This window comes from Schistocerca gregaria, chromosome X (assembly GCF_023897955.1).
Source record: "Schistocerca gregaria isolate iqSchGreg1 chromosome X, iqSchGreg1.2, whole genome shotgun sequence".
Lineage (NCBI taxonomy): Eukaryota > Metazoa > Arthropoda > Insecta > Orthoptera > Acrididae > Schistocerca > Schistocerca gregaria.
In genome coordinates, this window is record NC_064931.1 from 766237687 (window position 1) to 766257573 (window position 19887).

At 44.3% G+C, this 19887-nt stretch overlaps 1 protein-coding gene across 1 annotated transcript in view; it reads right to left on the reverse strand.

The window, feature by feature from the left end:
• Positions 1-19887, reverse strand: part of LOC126298404 (gamma-aminobutyric acid type B receptor subunit 2) — a 1564981-nt gene that overhangs the window by 924556 nt on the left and 620538 nt on the right. Inside the window, exon 3 of the mRNA XM_049989720.1 lies at positions 12808-12945. Within this exon, the coding sequence (XP_049845677.1) occupies positions 12808-12945 (138 nt within the window). The remainder of the gene's footprint in view (positions 1-12807; positions 12946-19887) is intronic.

Genomic DNA, 19887 nt, shown 5'->3' on the forward strand with positions numbered 1-19887 from the left:
TATTATTTTTTGGGGCAATTCTTCTGATTGCAGAAGGGTACTTTTGGCTCAAAAACGGGCTGTTCGAGCTATGTGTGGTGTACGTTCGAGAAACTCTTGTCGACCCCTATTCAATAGTCTGGGAATTCTGACATTGCCCTCACACAATATATTTTCTTTGATGTCGTTTTTTGTTAGCAATATTAGCTTATTCCCAAGAGTTAGCAGCTTTCACTCAGTAAATACTACGCAGAAATCAAATCTGCATGTGGAATGCACTTCCTTGACTCTTGTGCAGAAAGGAGTGCACTATTTTGCTGCATCCATTTTTAATAAGCTACCACAAGAACTCAAACATCATAGCAATAGCCCAAACGCTTTTAAGTCTAAACTGAAGAGTTTCCTCATGGCTCACACCTTCTATTCTGTCGAGGAGCTCCTGGAAGAGCTGAAAAATTAAGCAAATTCCAGTGTTACATTGTTGATTTTCTTTATGTAAACTTACGAATTCTCGCCTAAATGCGTTTCTTGTATTTCATTTTATCTGTTTCTACTATCATGTTATAATTTCATGTATTGACTCTTTCCATGACCATGGAGACTTCTTCTTAATGTGGTCCCACGGAACAATAAATAAATAAATAAAATAAAAAAATGGTTCAAATTGCTCTGAGCACAATGGGACTTAACTGCTGAGGTCATCAGTCCCCTAGAACTTAGAACTACGGAAACCTAACTAACCTAAGAACATCACACACATTCATGCTCGAGGCAGGATTCGAACTTGCAACCCTAGCGGTCGCGCTGTTCCAGACTGTAGCGCCTAGAACCACTCGGCCACTTCGGCCGGCAAATAAAATAAATAGATCGATAATACGGCAAAGTGTCCCAATAAGATCCCCCATCCCCCGCTCCATCCCCCACCCCCAACCCCTCAGTTTTCCAGCACCCTCGGCGCCACCCGCGCATTTTACAAGTGTATTTGTACAGAGACAACCAGTCACTAGTTACTAGCTACTGGTGTGACAGGCAGCCATTTAGTCACCTCCGAGCTGAGAGGCGCTACGTGCCCGACTTAGAGCAGGTTGGCCTCATACGAATCCTAAGTGGAGTCGAAATACACTGCTGGAAATGGAAAAAAGAACACATTGACACCGGTGTGTCAGACCCACCATACTTGCTCCGGACACTGCGAGAGGGCTGTACAAGCAATGATCACACGCACGGCACAGCGGACACACCAGGAACCGCGGTGTTGGCCGTCGAATGGCGCTAGCTGCGCAGCATTTGTGCACCGCCGCCGTCAGTGTCAGCCAGTTTGCCGTGACATACGGAGCTCCATCGCAGTCTTTAACACTGGTAGCATGCCGCGACAGCGTGGACGTGAACCGTATGTGCAGTTAACGGACTTTGAGCGAGGGCGTATAGTGGGCATGCGGGAGGCCGGGTAGACGTACCGCCGAATTGCTCAACACGTGGGGCGTGAGGTCTCCACAGCACATCGATGTTGTCGCCAGTGGTCGGCGGAAGGTGCACGTGCCCGTCGACCTGGGACCGGACCGCAGCGACGCACAGAAGCACGCCAAGACCGTAGGATCCTACGCAGTGGCGTAGGGGACCGCACCGCCACTTCCCAGCAAATTAGGGACACTGTTGCTCCTGGGGATTCGGCGAGGACCATTCGCAACCGTCTCCATGAAGCTGGGCTACCGTCCCGCACACCGTTAGGCCGTCTTCCGCTCACGCCCCAACATCGTGCAGCCCGCCTCCAGTGGTGTCGCGACAGGCGTGAATAGAGGGACGAATGAAGACGTGTCGTCTTCAGCGATGAGAGTCGCTTCTGCCTTGGTGCCAATGATGGTCGTATGCGTGTTTGGCGCCGTGCAGATGAGCGCCACAATCAGGACTGCATACGACCAAGGCACACAGGCCCAACACCCGGCATCATGGTGTGGGGAGCGATCTCCTATACTGGCCGTACACCTCTGGTGATCGTCGAGGGGACACTGAATAGTGCACGGTACATCCAAACCGTCATCGAACCCATCGTTCTACCATTCCTAGACCGGCAAGGGAACTTGCTGTTCCAACAGGACAATGCACGTCCGCATGTATCCCGTGCCACCCAACGTGCTCTAGAACGTGTAAGTCAACTACCCTGGCCAGCAAGATCTCCGGATCTGTCCCCCATTGAGCATGTTTGGGACTGGATGAAGCGTCGTCTCACGCGGTGTGCACGTCCAGCACGAACGCTGGTCCAACTGAGGCGCCAGGTGGAAATGGCATGGCAAGCCGTTCTACACGACTGCATCCAGCATCTCTACGATCGTCTCCATGGGAGAATAGCAGCCTGCATTGCTGCGAAAGGTGGATATACACTGTACTAGTGCCGACATTGTGCATGCTCTGTTGCCTGTGTCTATGTGCCTGTGGTTCTGTCAGTGTGATCATGTGATGTATCTGACCCCAGGAATGTGTCAATAAAGTTTCCCCTTCCTGGGACAATGAATTCACGATGTTCTTATTTCAATTTCCAGGAGTGTAGATGCCTGTACGTCGGGGCCCAATAATCAGTGATAGACTGACTCTGTACAGATGTAATTTTAAAGTGCTCAGCAGAGGTGCGTGGGTGACACCGAGAGTTTTGTCGATCGCTCGGGGCCTTACAGGGAACCTACGCCGTTTTATTCACATGTGTGTTTGACGCGTTGCAGAGCCCGGGGGCCATGTCACAGGGTATACGCTTTTGCACCATTGCAGGTAAAGGTTTTGGTACCTTTTGTCTCCCACCGCGAACCAGAAGTTTTAAATTGGGCTCAATTACGGGATTTCAAATGTGATCCTTTAACTGTGGTGTAGAGTTGTCAGAAATAGTCTGGAAGCTTATGAGAGTCTTGCAGGGTAGTTTGTGCTGAGAAATAATTATTAAGAAGAAAATTCGATACATTGCGCCATTTCAAAATTAATTAGCATTTAAGTTAGCAGGCAAGATCGTCCCCCCCAAATACACGTGGCCCAACAGATACAATTATTGTCAGTTGTTCTCATAGCGTAGATGACAGTGCACGAGAGTCCTCAGCCTTTGGCTCGGATTCGATGCTTGGGAAATTTTTATATCGCCATCTTGTTCGACTTTATGAAACCAAACGAAGTACATGTTTGGTGACACCGTCTCTGGGGGATCGCCTGGTTGGCTAACTTCAGTTTTAATTCACTGAGAAACGGCGCAATGTGTCAAGTTCTTTTCTTGATAATTTTTTCTCGGTGCAGTCCAGCCTACAACACCAAGACGAAGGAATTGTCCGAATGGGACGGAAATCGGTAAATGTTACGTACATGTACTGAAAAATTAACGATTACCATTCCAAAAACAAAAAAAAATGGATGATTTATTCAAGAGAAAGAGCTTCACAAATTGAGCAATTAAATGACGCGTTGCCCTCCTCTGGCCCTTACGGAAGCCATTATTTGGCTTGGCATTAACTGACAGATCTGTTGAAAGTCTCCTGAGGGTATCGTGCCAACTTCTATCCAACTGGTGCGTCAGATCGTCAAAATCCCGAGATGGTTGGAGGGCCCTGCCCATTATGCTACAAATGGTCTCAATTGTTGGGAGGTCCGGCAATCTTGGTGGCCATGGTAATGTTTGGGAAGAACGAAGAGAAGCAGCGAAAACTCTCGCTGTAGCACGTGGGCGGGCTTATCTTGCTGATATGGCTTCCCCTGAAGGACAGCAAAGCGGGGCGTAGAATATCGTCTACGTACGGCTATGCTTTAAGGCTGCTGAGAATGGCGACCAAAGGGGTCCTGCTATAAAAGAAGACTCCTGGTAGTCGGGTCATATAGCAGGCCACAGTTTGGTATCCTATCGTCTGGCGTATATCAAGACACGTCTTCGGCTTGGAATCTCATTAAATGAAGTTCAATTGTATTCAGTGATCATTCTGGCGACAGCCCCCTGACAACCAGAAGTAACTGTTTGAGGTGCCATTTGTTTTCGTAGCGGGACTCCTTTGGTTGTCATTCACGGTACCCTTACAGCACAGGGTGCGTCGACGGTAAACTACTTCCTATTCTGTTGCCCTTCATGGCGAGCCATCCTGGGCTCACAATACAGCTAGACAATACCCGCCCGCACACGTCGATAGTTTCTATTCCTTCTCTTCGTACTTGCCAAACACTACCCTGGTTATCAATATCGCCGCATTTCTCCCAAAGTCAGAACGTTCGGAACATTATGGAGAGGGCCTTGCAACCATTCCGGGATTTTGACGAAATTGGACAGAATTTGACGCGATGTCCCAGAAGAGATCCAACAACTCTGTCAGTCAACGCCATACCGAATAATTGCTACCGAAAGCACCAGAGGAGGACCAACGTGTCATCGACATGCTCAACTTTGTGAAGCACCTTCTCTTCAAAAGAATCTTTTTTTTGAAATCGTAATTACTTGTTAGTAATGTGCATCATATCTACCGATTTCCGGCCAATTCGGATAATTATTTAGTTGTGAGCCTTTTTTTTCCTAGGAGTGTATATATGGGTGTCGAGAAGCCACCTAAATACTTCGCTCATGGTCCTAGGGTGAAACCTATGAAGCGGCTACGGTCTGTACGCTGCATTGTAGATCAGTGAAAGACGGTTATCTTCTTCTATATGCCACGGTTTATGTCGTAAGTGGCAGCACTCTTATTTTGGCTTGGCGAGATGCCGAAAATCCTCACGGTTCACTATACAACCAGACATGGACAGCCCTGGACGACGTTATGTCTATGTGGGCGATGGTATATCTTAATTTCGATTGACACACCACTCCTTGACATTCTGCGTTGAAGTGTGACTGCCAATGTGTCATCCTTGCTGCATACACGCCACTGCAATAAGTGATGGTTTACGTTAAGGTATTTGTAAACTACCTCTTCAAATACAATTAAAAGATTTCTTTAACTTTCAATATCAGTTTCGTTCACTGAACATAATTAAGTGACCTGTAATACAATGTACCAAAGGCGCACTTTCATATATGTATATATACTATGCGATAAATCGTTAAAGCTACTTTCTTCACGTTGTTGAGACCTTGTGAAATGATTTGGAACGTATCAAAACATCGTATTTACATTGATGATGAAATTGTGCGGCGTGCTCAAAAAAGTGTCGAATTCTTTGAGAGGTGGTAGTACTCATCGAAAAAAGAATAATAAGTTCAATAAACATGGGTCCGGAAACGCATACTTTCCGCGATAAAAGATAAATACGTGTTTAGGAAGGGCTGCGCGCCGCTTGGTTGCGGATAGCACAGTCGTTGCACTGGCACTCCGTCAAATGTGTCGGCAGGGTATTATGACGTCTTACTCACAGTACTCTACCCACCTTTAGGTGGTCAGCAGTCACTTGTGTGGTTCGAGTCTCTCCTGCGCGTGCGCTGAAAGTTGCGTTTGTCAACAGTGCGGCCAGACGTTACTCTCCGAAGGCCGTACTAGACCGATGTTAGGACAGGCCTGTTATCGAAGAATCTTTATTTTAGCGTCGTGATTTAATAGCAGCCAATACAGGATTCCAGGATGTGCTCAGTTGAAGTCCCTTTTCCTTGTTGATGAGATTATCGGCTGTACGGATACGTATTGCTTCCTTAATGACGCGCCGGCCGGTGTGGTCGTGCGGTTCTAGGCGCTTCTGTCTGGAACCGCGTGACCGCTACTTTTGCAAGTTAGAATCCTGCCTCGGGCATGGATGTGTGTGATATCCTTAGGTTAGCTAGGTTTAAGTAGTTCTAAGTTCTAGGAGACTGATGACCACAGATGTTAAGTCCCATAGCGCTCAGAGCCATTTGAACCTTAATGACGCAACCGCAGAAAGATGATGCCGGGGATAAAACTACCGTCTTTTCATACGTCATCCGATATCCTGTATTCAGACAGTGTTCCGCAGTTGCCGACTTTTACTGTTCAGGGTGTAGTGAATTTTTATTTTCTCTCTTCCACCACCTGTTAGCAATGGAAGCCTACTACTCCAAAAGTGAAATGGCGAATTTTATATTCTGCTATGGTTTATCAAATGGACGTAGCCTGCGAGCCCGTGCCCTCTACTCCGAAAAATGTCTACAGCGCAAAGTACCTTCTGATAAAGCTGTTCGGCAGGCTTTTCCAGCGCCTGAGGGACAAAGGCACTCTTGCACCTCGAAAGACTGACAGTGGAAAGTCCCGCACAGTCAGTCTGCAGTCCTGGCATGGAGGAGAATATGCTACTTTCGGTGGAAGAAACCCTTGGTACCAGTGTGCGACGATTAGCGTCAGCAGGAAGAATGTTTCGCTCTCTTATCTGTCTCTTATCTGGGAGGTACTTCATGAACAGTTGCTGTACCCATATCATCTACAGCACGTTCAGGCCCTAAGGCCACAGGATCATCATGACAGAGAGCGGTTCTGTCAATGGCTATTGAAGAAGTATGCCGCACATCCAAGATATTATTTGACCATGAGGCAGGATTCACAAGATATGGTTTTGTGTATTTCTATAAGCAGCTTCTAAGGGCAGATTAAAATCCCGAAGCAATTCAGGCAAGAGGACATCAATACCGATTCTCAATCAACGTACAGACGTACTTGACAATAGATTCATAGGGGCCAGCCGCTGTGGCCGAGCGGTTCTAGGCACTTCAGTCTTAATCCGCGTTACTGCTACGGTCGTAGGTTCGAATCATGCCTCGTGCATGGATGTGTGTGATGTCCTTAGGTTAGTTAGATTTAAGTAGTTCTAAGTCTAGGGAACTGATGACCTCAAATGTTAAGTCCCATAGTTCTTAGAGGCATTAGAACCATTTATGATTAATAGGGACATACATGCTACCAAAATATTAACTGGGGCGCATCATTTGGACTTTCTCATTAATGTCTTGCCTAACTTGATGGATGCAGCAGCATTACAACAACGAATAGAAATATGGTTCATGCATGATGATGCACCAGCACACTTTCGTCACGATATGCGCGAACACCTGACGCAGGCATTTTAGGACCCCTGGATTAGTTGGGGTGGCCCCACATCTTGGCCTGCTCGTCCACCAGACTTAAGTCCCCTGGAATTTGAATTATGGGAACACTTCGTGTACGCCATGCCAATCACTGAAGTGCAGACAATACTAGGTCGCATCTTCAATGGGTGCTAGCACGTAAAACAAAAGATGGTTCAAATGGCTCTGAGCACTATGGGACTTAACATCTGAGGTCATCAGTCCCCTAGAACTTAGAACTACTTAAACCTAACTAACCTAAGGACATCACACACACCCATCTCCGAGGCAGGATCCGACCCTGCGACCGTAGCGGTCGCGCGGTTCCAGACTAAAGCACCTAGAACCTCTCGGCCACACCAGCCGGCCAGCACGTAAAACAACAACTGGGAGTACTTCAGAGGGTGCTATATTCCTTACGCCGGAGGGCGGGGTGTACATTGCCCTGAATGGACGTCGCGTTGAACACATCCTGTAAATACGTGTTTATCGCAGAAAGTATGCATTTCCGGACCAATGCTTACTGGACTTACTTTCATTGATTCGATGAGTACTACCACCTCTCAAGGAATTCGACACTTTATTTTGAACACCTTGTATAGGGACAGTCAAATGTGAAACGAACACCGCCACAACGGAGCCATGGAATGGTTCCATTCAAAAATAATCACACACGCCTCAAGACATTCATTCTACTGAAAGACGAGACGATCAGTTCTTGTTTCGCAGAACGTGGTCTGCCACTGGCGAATCCAGAACCGCAACCACTCTTGCACTTTCTCGTCCGGCTAAAACCGACGTTGACGCATGTCTTTCTTCAGGTCACCAAAGATGTGAAAATAGCACGGTGAAAGGTGCTGGATGTGCGGAAGATGTTGCAGTGTTCCCCAACCATTTCACTGAAGCACAGCCTTCGTCCGTTGCCAGTCTGGCGACGAGCGTTATCGTGCAGCAGGATACTTCCATGTGACAGCATTACTGGTCGTTTCGACGTTATGCCGTGTCACAGTTCCAGCAAAGTGTCTTCATAGCGCTGCACGTTGGTTGTGGTACCATGCTCGTGGAGCCTGACGACCAGAGGACCCCTGCAGTCGAAGAAGTAGGGCATCATGACTTGAAAGGAGCTTGCGTGAACAGCTTTGGATTTCTTTGACGGGTGAGATATAGGATTTTTCCTCTGCCGGCTTTGCCGTTTGCCCTCGGGCTGTCGGAATGCTGTCAGACGGAGTCATCCTATTGCACGATAACGCCAGCCCATGCACTGCCAATCGGACGAAGGCTAGGCTTCATTGATTTGACTGGGAACCAGTGCAACATTCTCCGTACAGCCCGAATATTTCACCGTGTGATTTTCACGTCTTTGGCGTCGATTTCAGTCGGACAAAAAAATGCTAGAGTGGGTGCGACTGTGGATTCGTCACCGGCGGATCTCCTTCTATGAAACGGGACTGATCATCTCGTCTCTCTGTGACATAAATGCCTTAATGAGTATGTTGATTATTTTCGAATGGGCCGGCCGCGATGGTCTCGCGGTTCTAGGCGCGCAGTCTGGAACCGTGCGACTACTACGGTCGCAGGTTCGAATCCTGCCTCGGGCATGGGTGTGTGTGATGTCCTTAGGTTAGTTAGGTTTAAGTAGTTCTAAGTTCTAGGGGACTGATGATCACAGCAGTTAAGTCCCATAGTGCTCAGAGCCATTTGAACCATTTGAACTTTCGAATGTAGCCATTCCATGATCCCATTGTGGTGGGTGTTAGGTTTTCATTTGACTGGCCCTCATAGTACAGAGCACTTTATATTTGCTTTTGTACTGATCGCTTCGCTTTAGTACATAAAATCGTGGTGTGAGATGAGAACTGCATTTGTTGGTTTACATCCATGACATAAGTTCAGTTTGTCATCTTGACATGGGGTCTTATTGGCTTTTGGCAATTTAATATGCTTTGCAAAACCACTGCTGATGATACCTCATTTATCTTAGCAGTGGTACGGATATTGAATGGTCAAAACAGTTTCTCGAGTTTAGTTCCAAAGGGAAATCTAAAAACAGAATTTCATTACTTTGTTATTTTTTCGGTTCCCGTCTCGCCGCCGGCCGGTGTGGCCATGCGGTTCTAGGCGCTGCAGTCTGGAGCCGAGCGACGGCTACGGTCGCAGGTTCGAATCCTGCATCGGGCATGGACGTGTGTGATGTCCTCAGGTTAGTTAGCTTTAATTAGTTCTAAGTTCTAGGCGACTGATGACCTCAGAAGCTAAGTCGCATAGTGCTCAGAGCCATTTGAACCTGTCCCGCCCACAAAGGTTACGACAAAAATTTTGGGCCACTAACAGTCGTCACATGTGGCCAATATTTCACGGTATTTTGAGACATGATCATGAAACCTTCTCCATCCGAATGCAAGTCCATTACGCTGCTCGATCGATTTGAAACGTTTTGTCTTGTTCCACGTGGTGACCTGGCTGAGTGGCTTCGTGGCCGAATCTAAGAGAGGAAAACGATGTTTATACTGCCATAGAGGAGAAAATCTTTTATACAGGCTTGCTTAATTTTCACGTTTGGACAAATATGAGGCATAAATTACCAAAACATTTTGCCTCAAAGACAGTCAAGCTTCATGAAGCTCCACGTCTTTATGCCATCTGAATCTGTTTTGGAGTAGATAGACGCTAACTCGTAGTAATGACCCTGTTAAATAGCACAGCCATATCTGAGGCAGGATTCGAACTCGTCAACGCTACTTCAAAAGAAAAAAAGACCAAAAACATTTATTTCTTATTCGGCATGTTTTCTGGCTACACTTACGGAAGATTTTACTGCAAACGGATCTATAACCTTCTTCCCCTGTATGTTGTTGGAAGTATATATTATTTATAATTGTTTTGTAAACAAAACTGCCTTTTCTTGCTGGATTGCCAATGGGGTCCCCAATTTCAGGAGCCTTAGGAAATATTTTTGTAAACCACACTGAACAGATCATTTTTACTAAAAAAAGTAGCAAGTTATATTGGTTCAGGTATATGGATGACATCCTTTGCTTAATATATGAACCGCAAACAAAAATTAAAAAACTACATACTGACATCAACAAGACACATGAAAATATAAAATTCACAATTGAAAGAGAACAGAATAACAAAATTAACTTTCTGGATATAACAATCTAGAAACAACACTATAAGCATATGTTTGAAATTTACAGTAAACCCACAGCAACTGACATTATCATTCCCCAGTCCTAGAACCACCCACATGCACAAAAGCAAACAGCAGTTGAACACATGCTCCATACATCCAACACAGTACAACTCACCAAAGAAAGCTAACAAAATGAACTGGACATAATAATGCCGATAGCACAAAATAATGGTTACAATAATAACACAGTCACAAAGCTAAACAACAAAATTAAATCTAAAATAAAAGCAGAAAGCCCCAAACCACAGACAACAACACAACAGAACCAAACACAAACGTGCAGTCCCATAACAACAACACAGGATAATCAGAAAAGTATGAAAGGAAACACAAGTTGGTACACAATGACATACAAAAACAAACTCACCCATAAAATCACCACCCATTTCAAAAGTCAGGGAATAAACATAGCATACACAACAGACAATTCTATACAAAACTACACCCCAAAACTGACAAAAAACGGAGACATATCACAGAAAGCAGGTATATATCAGCTTCAGTGTGACACTTGTGAAGGCACATACATAGGGCTTACAGGGAGAACATTTGATGTCAGAGACAAGGAACACACGAGAGCCTGGTAATATGCGACAAACCACTCCACATTTGCAGAACACGTAAGAGAAAGTGATCACAAACCAACCACTAGAGAAAATGACACGAAAATAATTAGAATCAACAATAAAAAAAACACCTCCTGATCATGCAAGAAAATTACCACCACATAAAACCAAAGCAGAGGGGAAAATTCTGTTGAATGAGCAAGTACACATGCCAAGCAATTCATTATCTACACTAGTTGATAGTATAATAGAATAACGTTCGCAAAATGTATTAATATAATAATACTTTCCAATTTGATAATAATAGAACCCAACATCTTTACACTCACTCATCCATGAACCCCTCCACAGAACAGTAAAAACAGCTGTCACCAAAGTTGTCAGCCACTCGCTAACAGCTAGTACTCCCGCCCCAACAAATAGAGGGTTGGTACTATCCCCCTCTCTCTCTCCCTCCAACCCCCCCCCCCCCCCCCCCCACACACACACATACGGTATAAACATGATAAATAGAAGTTAGTAACGAACATATACTTCGTTAGGTTGGCAACAAATAGGTAAACATACCAAAGAATATGAAACACGTAATGGACGCTGTGAAAATAAGTATACGACGAAATAGTTGTGAGAAAAATTTAATAGTCCACCACAAAAAAGAGTGAGAAACATGGTGAACATTTTGTGGAAGGCGAGAACACAAAGATGTGATTATATGTCAGTGATAAAAGTGGTAGTGCGATATTCAGACCAGATGTGAGAAAACGCAGATCAGCAAATCGTAGGTAAGTATTTTTTTTACAAAAATTCGTAAAGTGATCGGTTTGATAATCTATAACTAACAAAACCTGTATCGTTATAGATCTTATTGATGATGCCTTAGAACAGGAGAAGGCGAAACGCGTATGGTTCAAATGGCTCTGAGCACTAGGGGACTTAACATCTATAGTCATCAGTCCCCTAGAACTTAGAACTACTTAAACCTAACTAACCTAAGGACATCACACAACACCCAGCCATCAAGAGGCAGAGAAAATCCCTGACCCCGCCGGGAATCGAACCAGGGAACCCGGGCGTGGGAAGCGAGAACGCTACCGCACGACCACGAGATGCGGGCAACGCGTATGGAATAAATAAAGTAACTAGCAGCAGGAAAAGGCAGTTTTATTTACTAAACAAGTGTTTATATGCTTGCTGCGGAGGATGGCCACACAAACAAACTTGTTATATATATTAGTCAATTTTTAAAAAATGATGCAGTTCTTTCTGTTTCTCCATAGGTAAAAACGGCGGAAAGGGTGATCTATCATTGATGGTTGGAAGACCCCAAGGGAAGCTCAGCCGTCTAATGGGAAACCGTTTCCTTGCTGCGCACACAATGGCCGATTTCTTTTCAGTATGTTGTGTAGCAAACGATTCTCTTGCTTGTAGATGAATGTAATGTACGTGGGTGTAGTTTGGCGACATGTTCGTGCTGCATGCTGTTGAGAGAAGGGAGAGGCCGGTGACGATACATAACGTACTCCTCTCAAATAGCAAGGTGGCTGTCGAGCTTATCGTCCCTATCCGACGGACGGATGACAATCAGAAGTGTGACATACTTCCATGAGACACTGCGGACAGGTTTGGAATATAATCCGGAGTAACAGCACAAATTATGGTGTTCAGTATTTTACACCACCAGTTCTGCTTCCCCTGCCGGGTAAACACTGGTGGTGAAAGTATCTTCTACCAGTAGTATTTGAACTGGCCACGACCGAGCCGAGAACTACCACACTGGTGTGCGCTAGCAACTTCGGCAACGGTGGCAAGTAGATAGAAAAGTTTAGAATACGGCAACATAATCGTCTCTGTGTACTATCAGTATCTTGTAGATAACTTGCATGCGACAGCCTCTGTTTCTTCCGAATATGGTTCAGTTATTCGGACTGTATGTCGAACAAAGTCGTATGCGGAACATATGGCATAAAATAAACGATTCACGTCTCAATTTTGAATATGCACTGTGAGCCACTATCTGCAGTAGATGCTGGAGGGAGTGGGATGTAAGAACCAACCTGCGTGAGATGCCAGCGGCGAGACGCCTTGGCGATGGGGTCGGTGACTTGTGTGCAGGCTGCGCCGAACAGCATCAGCTTGTGCGGCCCGCCGTGCATCATATCGAAGAATGCCTTCACGCCCACCGCCGCGTTGCACTGCAAAGAAAAAGAAAAACTATCAGTCAAGTATAGTTTCCATTATGTTGGACGGTGTGTGCTTTCTAAGCATCGTCGTATGGTTCAGAACAAGACGCATTTAATATACCGGGTGATCAAAGAGTCAGTACACATTTGAAAACTTAGTAAACCACGGAATAATGTAGATATGGTTCAAATGGCTCTGAGCACTATGGGACTTAACATCTATGGTCATCAGTCCCCTAGAACTTAGAAATACTTAAACATAACTAACCTAAGGACAACACACAACACCCAGCCATCACGAGGCAGAGAAAATCCCTGACCCCGTCGGGAATAGAACCCGGGAACCCGGGTGCGGGAAGCGAGAACGCTACCGCACGGCCACGAGATGCGGACATAATGTAGATAGAGAGGTAAAAATTGACACACATGCTTGGAATGACATGGGGTTTTCTTAGAACCAGGCGCTCCACCCCATATTGCTAGACGCGTGAAAGATCTCTTGTGCGCGTCGTTTGGTGATGATCGTGAGCTCAGCCGCCACTTTCGTCATGCTTGGCCTCCCGGGTCCCCAGACCTCAGTCCGTGCGATTATTGGCTTTGGGGTTACCTGAAGTCGCAAGTGTATCGTGATCGACCAACATGTCTAGGGATGCTGATAGACAACATCCGACGCCAATGCCTCACCATAACTCCGGACATGCTTTACAGTGCTGTTATTCCTCGACTACAGCTATTGTTGAAGAATGATGGTGGACATATTGAGCATTTCCTGTAAACAACATCATCTTTGCTTTGACTTACTTTGTTATGCTAATTATTGCTATTCCGATCAGATGAAGCGCCATCTGTCTGACATTTTTTGAACTATTTTTTGGTTCTAATAAAACCCCATGTCATTTCAAGCATTTGTGTAATTTGTACCTCTCTATTTATATTATTCCGTTATTTATTCAGTTTTCAAATTTATACTGACTTTTTGATCACCTGGTACTTGTTTAGTTCAAAGGCTATGTTAAGGTACTACCTAATGTCCATCGTCCTAAGAAACTTGTTCACTGTGGTGCTGTATAAACTGTGTATTTAAAATTTCAGAGAAAAAGTGTCTGAGAAGTACTAAAATACACGTGAAAACTTATTTGTCTACTTGTTTTGAGGATTCACAGATTACTTTACATCACTCTTTTACATTTCTTTAGATGTTCGTGCTCTTAGTCATCGAAAACAGTGCAACATGTCAAGTGCCGAGTGCTGGATGTTCGGGATATAATAACATTTTTCAGGCCGTGTCATAGTTGCAGTCAACCTCAATTTTACTTTAAAATTTTAATGAGTCCAGTGGAACCCTAATGCAATTGCGAAAATCTTAATTATTGGTAGCTTTTTCGTTCTGAGTTACAAATTTTAACTTAAGGAAGCAAATCTTTATTCATAGTACAATTACAGAGATCCACCGCGAATTTCTTGCATTTGTGGTTGTTGCGTTATGAATCACACAGTTTAACTTGTCACCTACAGTTGTAGAGTTGCAGACTATAGCGTAAACAACCTCTTGAACTCAAGTATCAATCCATGAGGGTAGGAACTTAAATAGTGGCAACTATTTATTCACAACCGATACAAAAGAGTTACATGTTTGCACGTGTTACTGTCCTTCAAAGTAGTCACGAGCATTGTGTAGAACCCGTTGCCAGCGATGTGGAAGGCGTAGTATACCGTTAGCAGAGCCTGTTCTGTTGATGGTGCGAATGGCGAGATCTACTGCCTGTCGAATCTCTGGAACAGTTCTGAAGCAAATGCCACGAAGACAAAACTGTAACGCCAATCCAACGAATGGCGTCATTATGGGTCGCCGCGAAAATCGAAAGCGCGTCGGAGCCCCAGTATGGTGAAAGTTATGGTGATTCTCGAAAATGACTGTGATGGTGTTATCCTAACGCATTACGTTCCTCCACTGCAGACCGCCAATGCACAATATTACTGTTCGTTTTTGGAGCATCACCTGCGACCAGCTTTGCGAAAAAAAGCGGCGACACTTTCTGCGCAACCCACTAATCATTTTGCACGACAATACGCGGACGCATACAGCGCAAGCTGTGGCTACTGTGTTCGGTCGATGGGATTGGGAAGTACTGTACCATCCACCATACTCCCCGGACTTAAGTCCTTGTGACTTTGATTTGATTCCGAAGATGAAGGCATTCGCTTCAGAACTATTCCAGAAATTCGGCAGGCAGTAGACCGCTCCATTTGCACCATCAACAGAACTGACTCTCCAACGGTATACTACGCCTTCCACATCGCTGGCAACGGGTTCTACACAACGCTGGTGACTATTTTGAAGGACAGTAGCAGGTGCAAACATGTTACTCTTTTTTATCGGTTGTGAATCAATAGTTGAGACTATTTTAGTTCCAATCCTCGTATATTATACAGGGCAGTGAGAAACAGTCTGAAAACCTAAGGCTATTACAGGGTAGGCTGTGCTGAGAAATAATTTTTCAGAAAAAAATTCGATGCGCTGCTCCGTTTCCGAGGCAATCTGCACTGAATTTAGTCAAGCAGGTCGTTGTGCGGCGTCAAATAAAAAGACTTGCCATACAGCAGCCGAACCCTGAAGAGGATATCCCGCCCAATAAATGCCATTCCATCATTTCATTTTATTTTTGGCTCAGGATCGACCCTACTACCATCCTGTGTCCAATTTCTGTATGACTCTCTTGTTCCGTTTCAGGAAACCAATCGAAGAATATGTCTGACGACACCTTCTCTGGCGGGCTGCTTGAATTCGTGCGCGCTACGGCCTGATTGGCTAACTTCTTTACTAATTAACTATGATACGGCGCAGCGAATAGAGTTTTTTCTTAATAATTACTCCTCAACCTTACCTACCCTGTAACACTTTCACAAGCTTTTCATTCTGTTTCTGACCACCTTGCATAGCGCAGAACTGCGCTATCGACGTGGTGTGATTACACTCGTATCCAGATTTGCAGCTGATTTCGTCTCTTCCCTCTTTGACCCTTATAGGAAGACACTGGAATGTTGAAAATGTAGGTACGAATGCCATATATTTCTTATGAGATTCAAAGAAATAAACAACGTCGTCTGTATCCGGACTTACTATAGAGAAATATTCAAAGTGCATGTAAATTTTAATAAACAGATGAAACGTGTTCAGAAAGCAATATGTTCGTGAATTTTGAAGAACCACTCATTAAGACAAAGTACAAATAAACGAGAAAAAACAATCGTTTCTTCTTCGTCTACGTGATTTGTTTCCTGGGCGCAGTGAAAAGCGAGGTCACCGTTAGAAGTCCGTGTTCCGTTAGCGAGGAAATCTTAGGGGCACTGAAAGAAAAGTCATGTGATTTACTGTCCAGCATCGGATTGTAATCGCATTTACAGAAATCATGAGGTGGAGATTATAGTATCTAGTAAATAAAAATGGAGTTGGAGTGAAATGAAACTGGTTTCATTTATTGTAACCAACTACTAGCCAAAAATGGACATTCCTAAAATTTCAGACATTCATAAACTGCTCGCCATTGTAAGTGAGGAAAACTCGCCCACAGAGTAGGCTTCTTCTCCGTTGGTACATTTGATACAGTAGATCTTCAATCTACTCGGGAATCGTCCATATTCCTGCAGACTCTTTCGAAAATGTGTTATCTGAATCTTCTAGCATTACTTAAATGATAGTTTGGCCAGAACGAACGAAAGAACGAAAAAGCAGTAAAATAAAATAGGTCGACATCTTTTGGTAAAAAGCTTCCTGTAGCCAAGATCGCATAAATACTTCTTTGGTTTCGACAACCGGTTTCGATAGAATTTGGTGTTACCTTCTGGTCTTCAGAATGTTTTGTTACAAAACGTGTTCATTGTGATTTGGAACCTCATGCCAAGTTATCATATTAGTGAACAAAATATAGCACATTATGCAAAGGTTTGTCAGAAATAAAACGTTAACAATCAAAACGCAGGTTGTGATCACGACCATGTCCACAGATGTAGCACTCACAGATGATTGTTAAGTCTTAAAAATCACAATATATAGTAATATGTACAATAGCACATTTGTTTACATTAGCTTGACATGTTCCATTCATTGAGGAGCCACCTTATAACATGTTAATGGTACAAGGTGAATCATCGGTAAATGCAACATGTCAAGCTAAGGTAATCATATGTGGTATTGTACTTTTACTGTATACAGTGATTGTTAAGACTTAACAAACATCTGTATTCGCTACATATATGGACACGGCCTTGTCCACACGGTGCTTTTTCATTGTAAAAGTTTTATTTCTGACAAATCTACATATTATCCACTAACATGGCAATTTTTCCATGAGGTTTCAGCTCACAATGAACACGTTTTGTAACAAAAATTTCTGATAAAGAAGTATTTATGCGATCTTGGCTATAGTGATATTTTTACCAGCTAAAAGAGAACGCTTCTTGTCATTTCTCAACATGAGGAAATTCATTCAGATCGACATCTGCACTCCGCAAGGCAACTTTATGTGTGTGGCTCTGGGCACTTTCTGTCCCTGTGTCAATCTCCCACTTTCTTGCTACGATTGTAAATGTTCAAATGGCCCTGAGCACTACAGGAGTTAAAATCTGAGGTCGTCAGTCCCCTAGAACGTATAACTACTTAAACCTAACTAACATAAGGACATCACACACATCCATGCCAGAGGCAGAATTGGAACCTGCAACAGTAGCAGTAGCGCGGTTCCGGACTGAAGCGCCTAGAACCGCTGGTCCACAGCGGCCGGCTAATGTAAATGGTGTATCGAACGTACGACAGGCAAACTTCGCTTTCAGCCTGAACTACTAAGTTTTACTTGCACTGTCTGTTCGTGAGGCATATGTGGAGGAAGCAATATATTGGCTGACTCTTCTAAGAGCATATGCTTCCGGAATTTTAGCTGTAAGCCACATCGTGGAGCACATCGTCGCTCTTTTAATTTGTGCCACTGGATTTAGATAAACATCCATGTGATGATTTCGAGCACACACAACGAACCCGTAACAAAACTTACTTCTCTTCTTAGCATCTCCTTTAATTTCTCTTTCAGTTGTGCCTATTAAGGGTCCCAGACTGCCAAACAGTATACGAATAGCGATCGAACGAGGGTTCTGTAAGCTGTCCCCTTCATGGATGGTCTACACGTCCTGAATACTCTGCCAATGAATTCGGGTGTGGCATTGGCCTATTCTACGATTTGTTTTATGTGATCGTTTCACTTTAAATCGATCCGTATGCATCCTCCCAAATATTTAATGTATGCAATAGGATCAGGTGCAACTATAATTTCTGTCGATTAGTTAGTTCACTGCGTCGATCAAAGTATTACAACCGCGAAGTGTCGTTCATGAAGCCAGATAAAGACGTAAATAATCATATAAAAGTTACCTACATTGTTGAAAATATTTATATATTAAATACGTCTGAAAGAAAAGATACCATCTTAGTAAATATATAGTTAAGGCTCACCGGCCACTTGACCATCTTCTTCTTCTGTGCCGCGAGTAATGAGTATAATAGGCGGAGGCACTACGAATATAGTGCGGGACAGTACGTTGAGAATGTGGGTTTCGCGGGAGGCGTGCCAGAGGTAAATCCCTACAGTTACGTTATCCTCTGTGTCCTCGGTGGCTCAGATGGATAGAGCGTCTGCCATGTAAGCAGGAGATCACGGGTTCGAGTCCCGGTCGGGGCACACATGTTCGTCTGTCCCCGTTGACGTATTTCAACGCCTGTAAGCAGCTAAGGGTGTTCATTTCATTGTAATTTCAATATATTAACATATTTTCTTCGTAGAAACATTTCAGACTGTTGAAACAGTATTATTCAGTTGTAATTTACAAACATGTCGAATTTCCAGAATGAAATTTTCACTCTGCAGCGAAGTGTGCGCTGTTATGAAACTTCTTGGCAGATTAGAACTGTTTGCGGCACCGTGACTCGAAATCGGGACCTTTGCTTTCGTAGGCAAGTGCTCTACCGACTGAGCTCCTCAAGCACAACTCACGACCATTTCTCACGGCCATACTTACAGAAGAGGACCGTCTCCTACTTTCCAAACCTCATAGAAACTCTCCTGCGAACCTTGCACTTGCACTTGCCCGCGAGGGGCAAAGGTCCCGAGTTCGAGTCCCGGTCCGACACACAGTTTTCACCTGCCAGGAACTTTCATGTCGAATTTGATTGCCGTTGAGTCATTGAAACAATGATTCGTTGTGATATAACAGACTTGAATTCAAACATACATTTTTATTTTGAAAAGTTAACACAAGGTGCTTTTCATTGATGATACTTTCATTAGATCTAGAGTTCAAAAAATGAAGAGAAACGGGTATTTCTCCATATCGCTGCAGTATCTGGATATTAAAGAAAGCGCAGATTTCTAATTGACATGGAAGCTTGCTCTAAATGCGGAGTCTGAAACTGTGTAGCGGTTACGTTGTTGGTAAATTTCAGAAATGGCCTCCTCTCTTTCTCCTTTAATCGACTGGTGGCGGTATATGTTGCTAGGAGTAAACTTTTTAATCTCAGGTTAGGTCTTAGGGGAACTGTGACACTCGCCTAGGTGAATTTCTGTCTTGTCCCCAAATTCCAGTTAGGTACAGACGTTGTGGTCTGCTACATTGCATAAGATACAGGTAAGAAAAGGCTTTACGTATGACTTTTCGTTTTCTTCCCCATTTGAAAAATATTAGCTTTACTAAAAGAGGTTAATGACATGCCTGTCCGCAGCTCGTGGTTGTGCGGTAGCGTTCTCGCTTCCCACGCCCGGGTTCCCGGGTTCGATTCCCGGCGGGGTCAGGGATTTTCTCTGCCTCGTGATGACTGGGTGTTGTGTGATGTCCTTAGGTTAGTTAGTTTTCCGTAGTTCTAAGTTCTAGGGGACTGATGACCACAGATGTTGAGTCCCATAGTGCTAA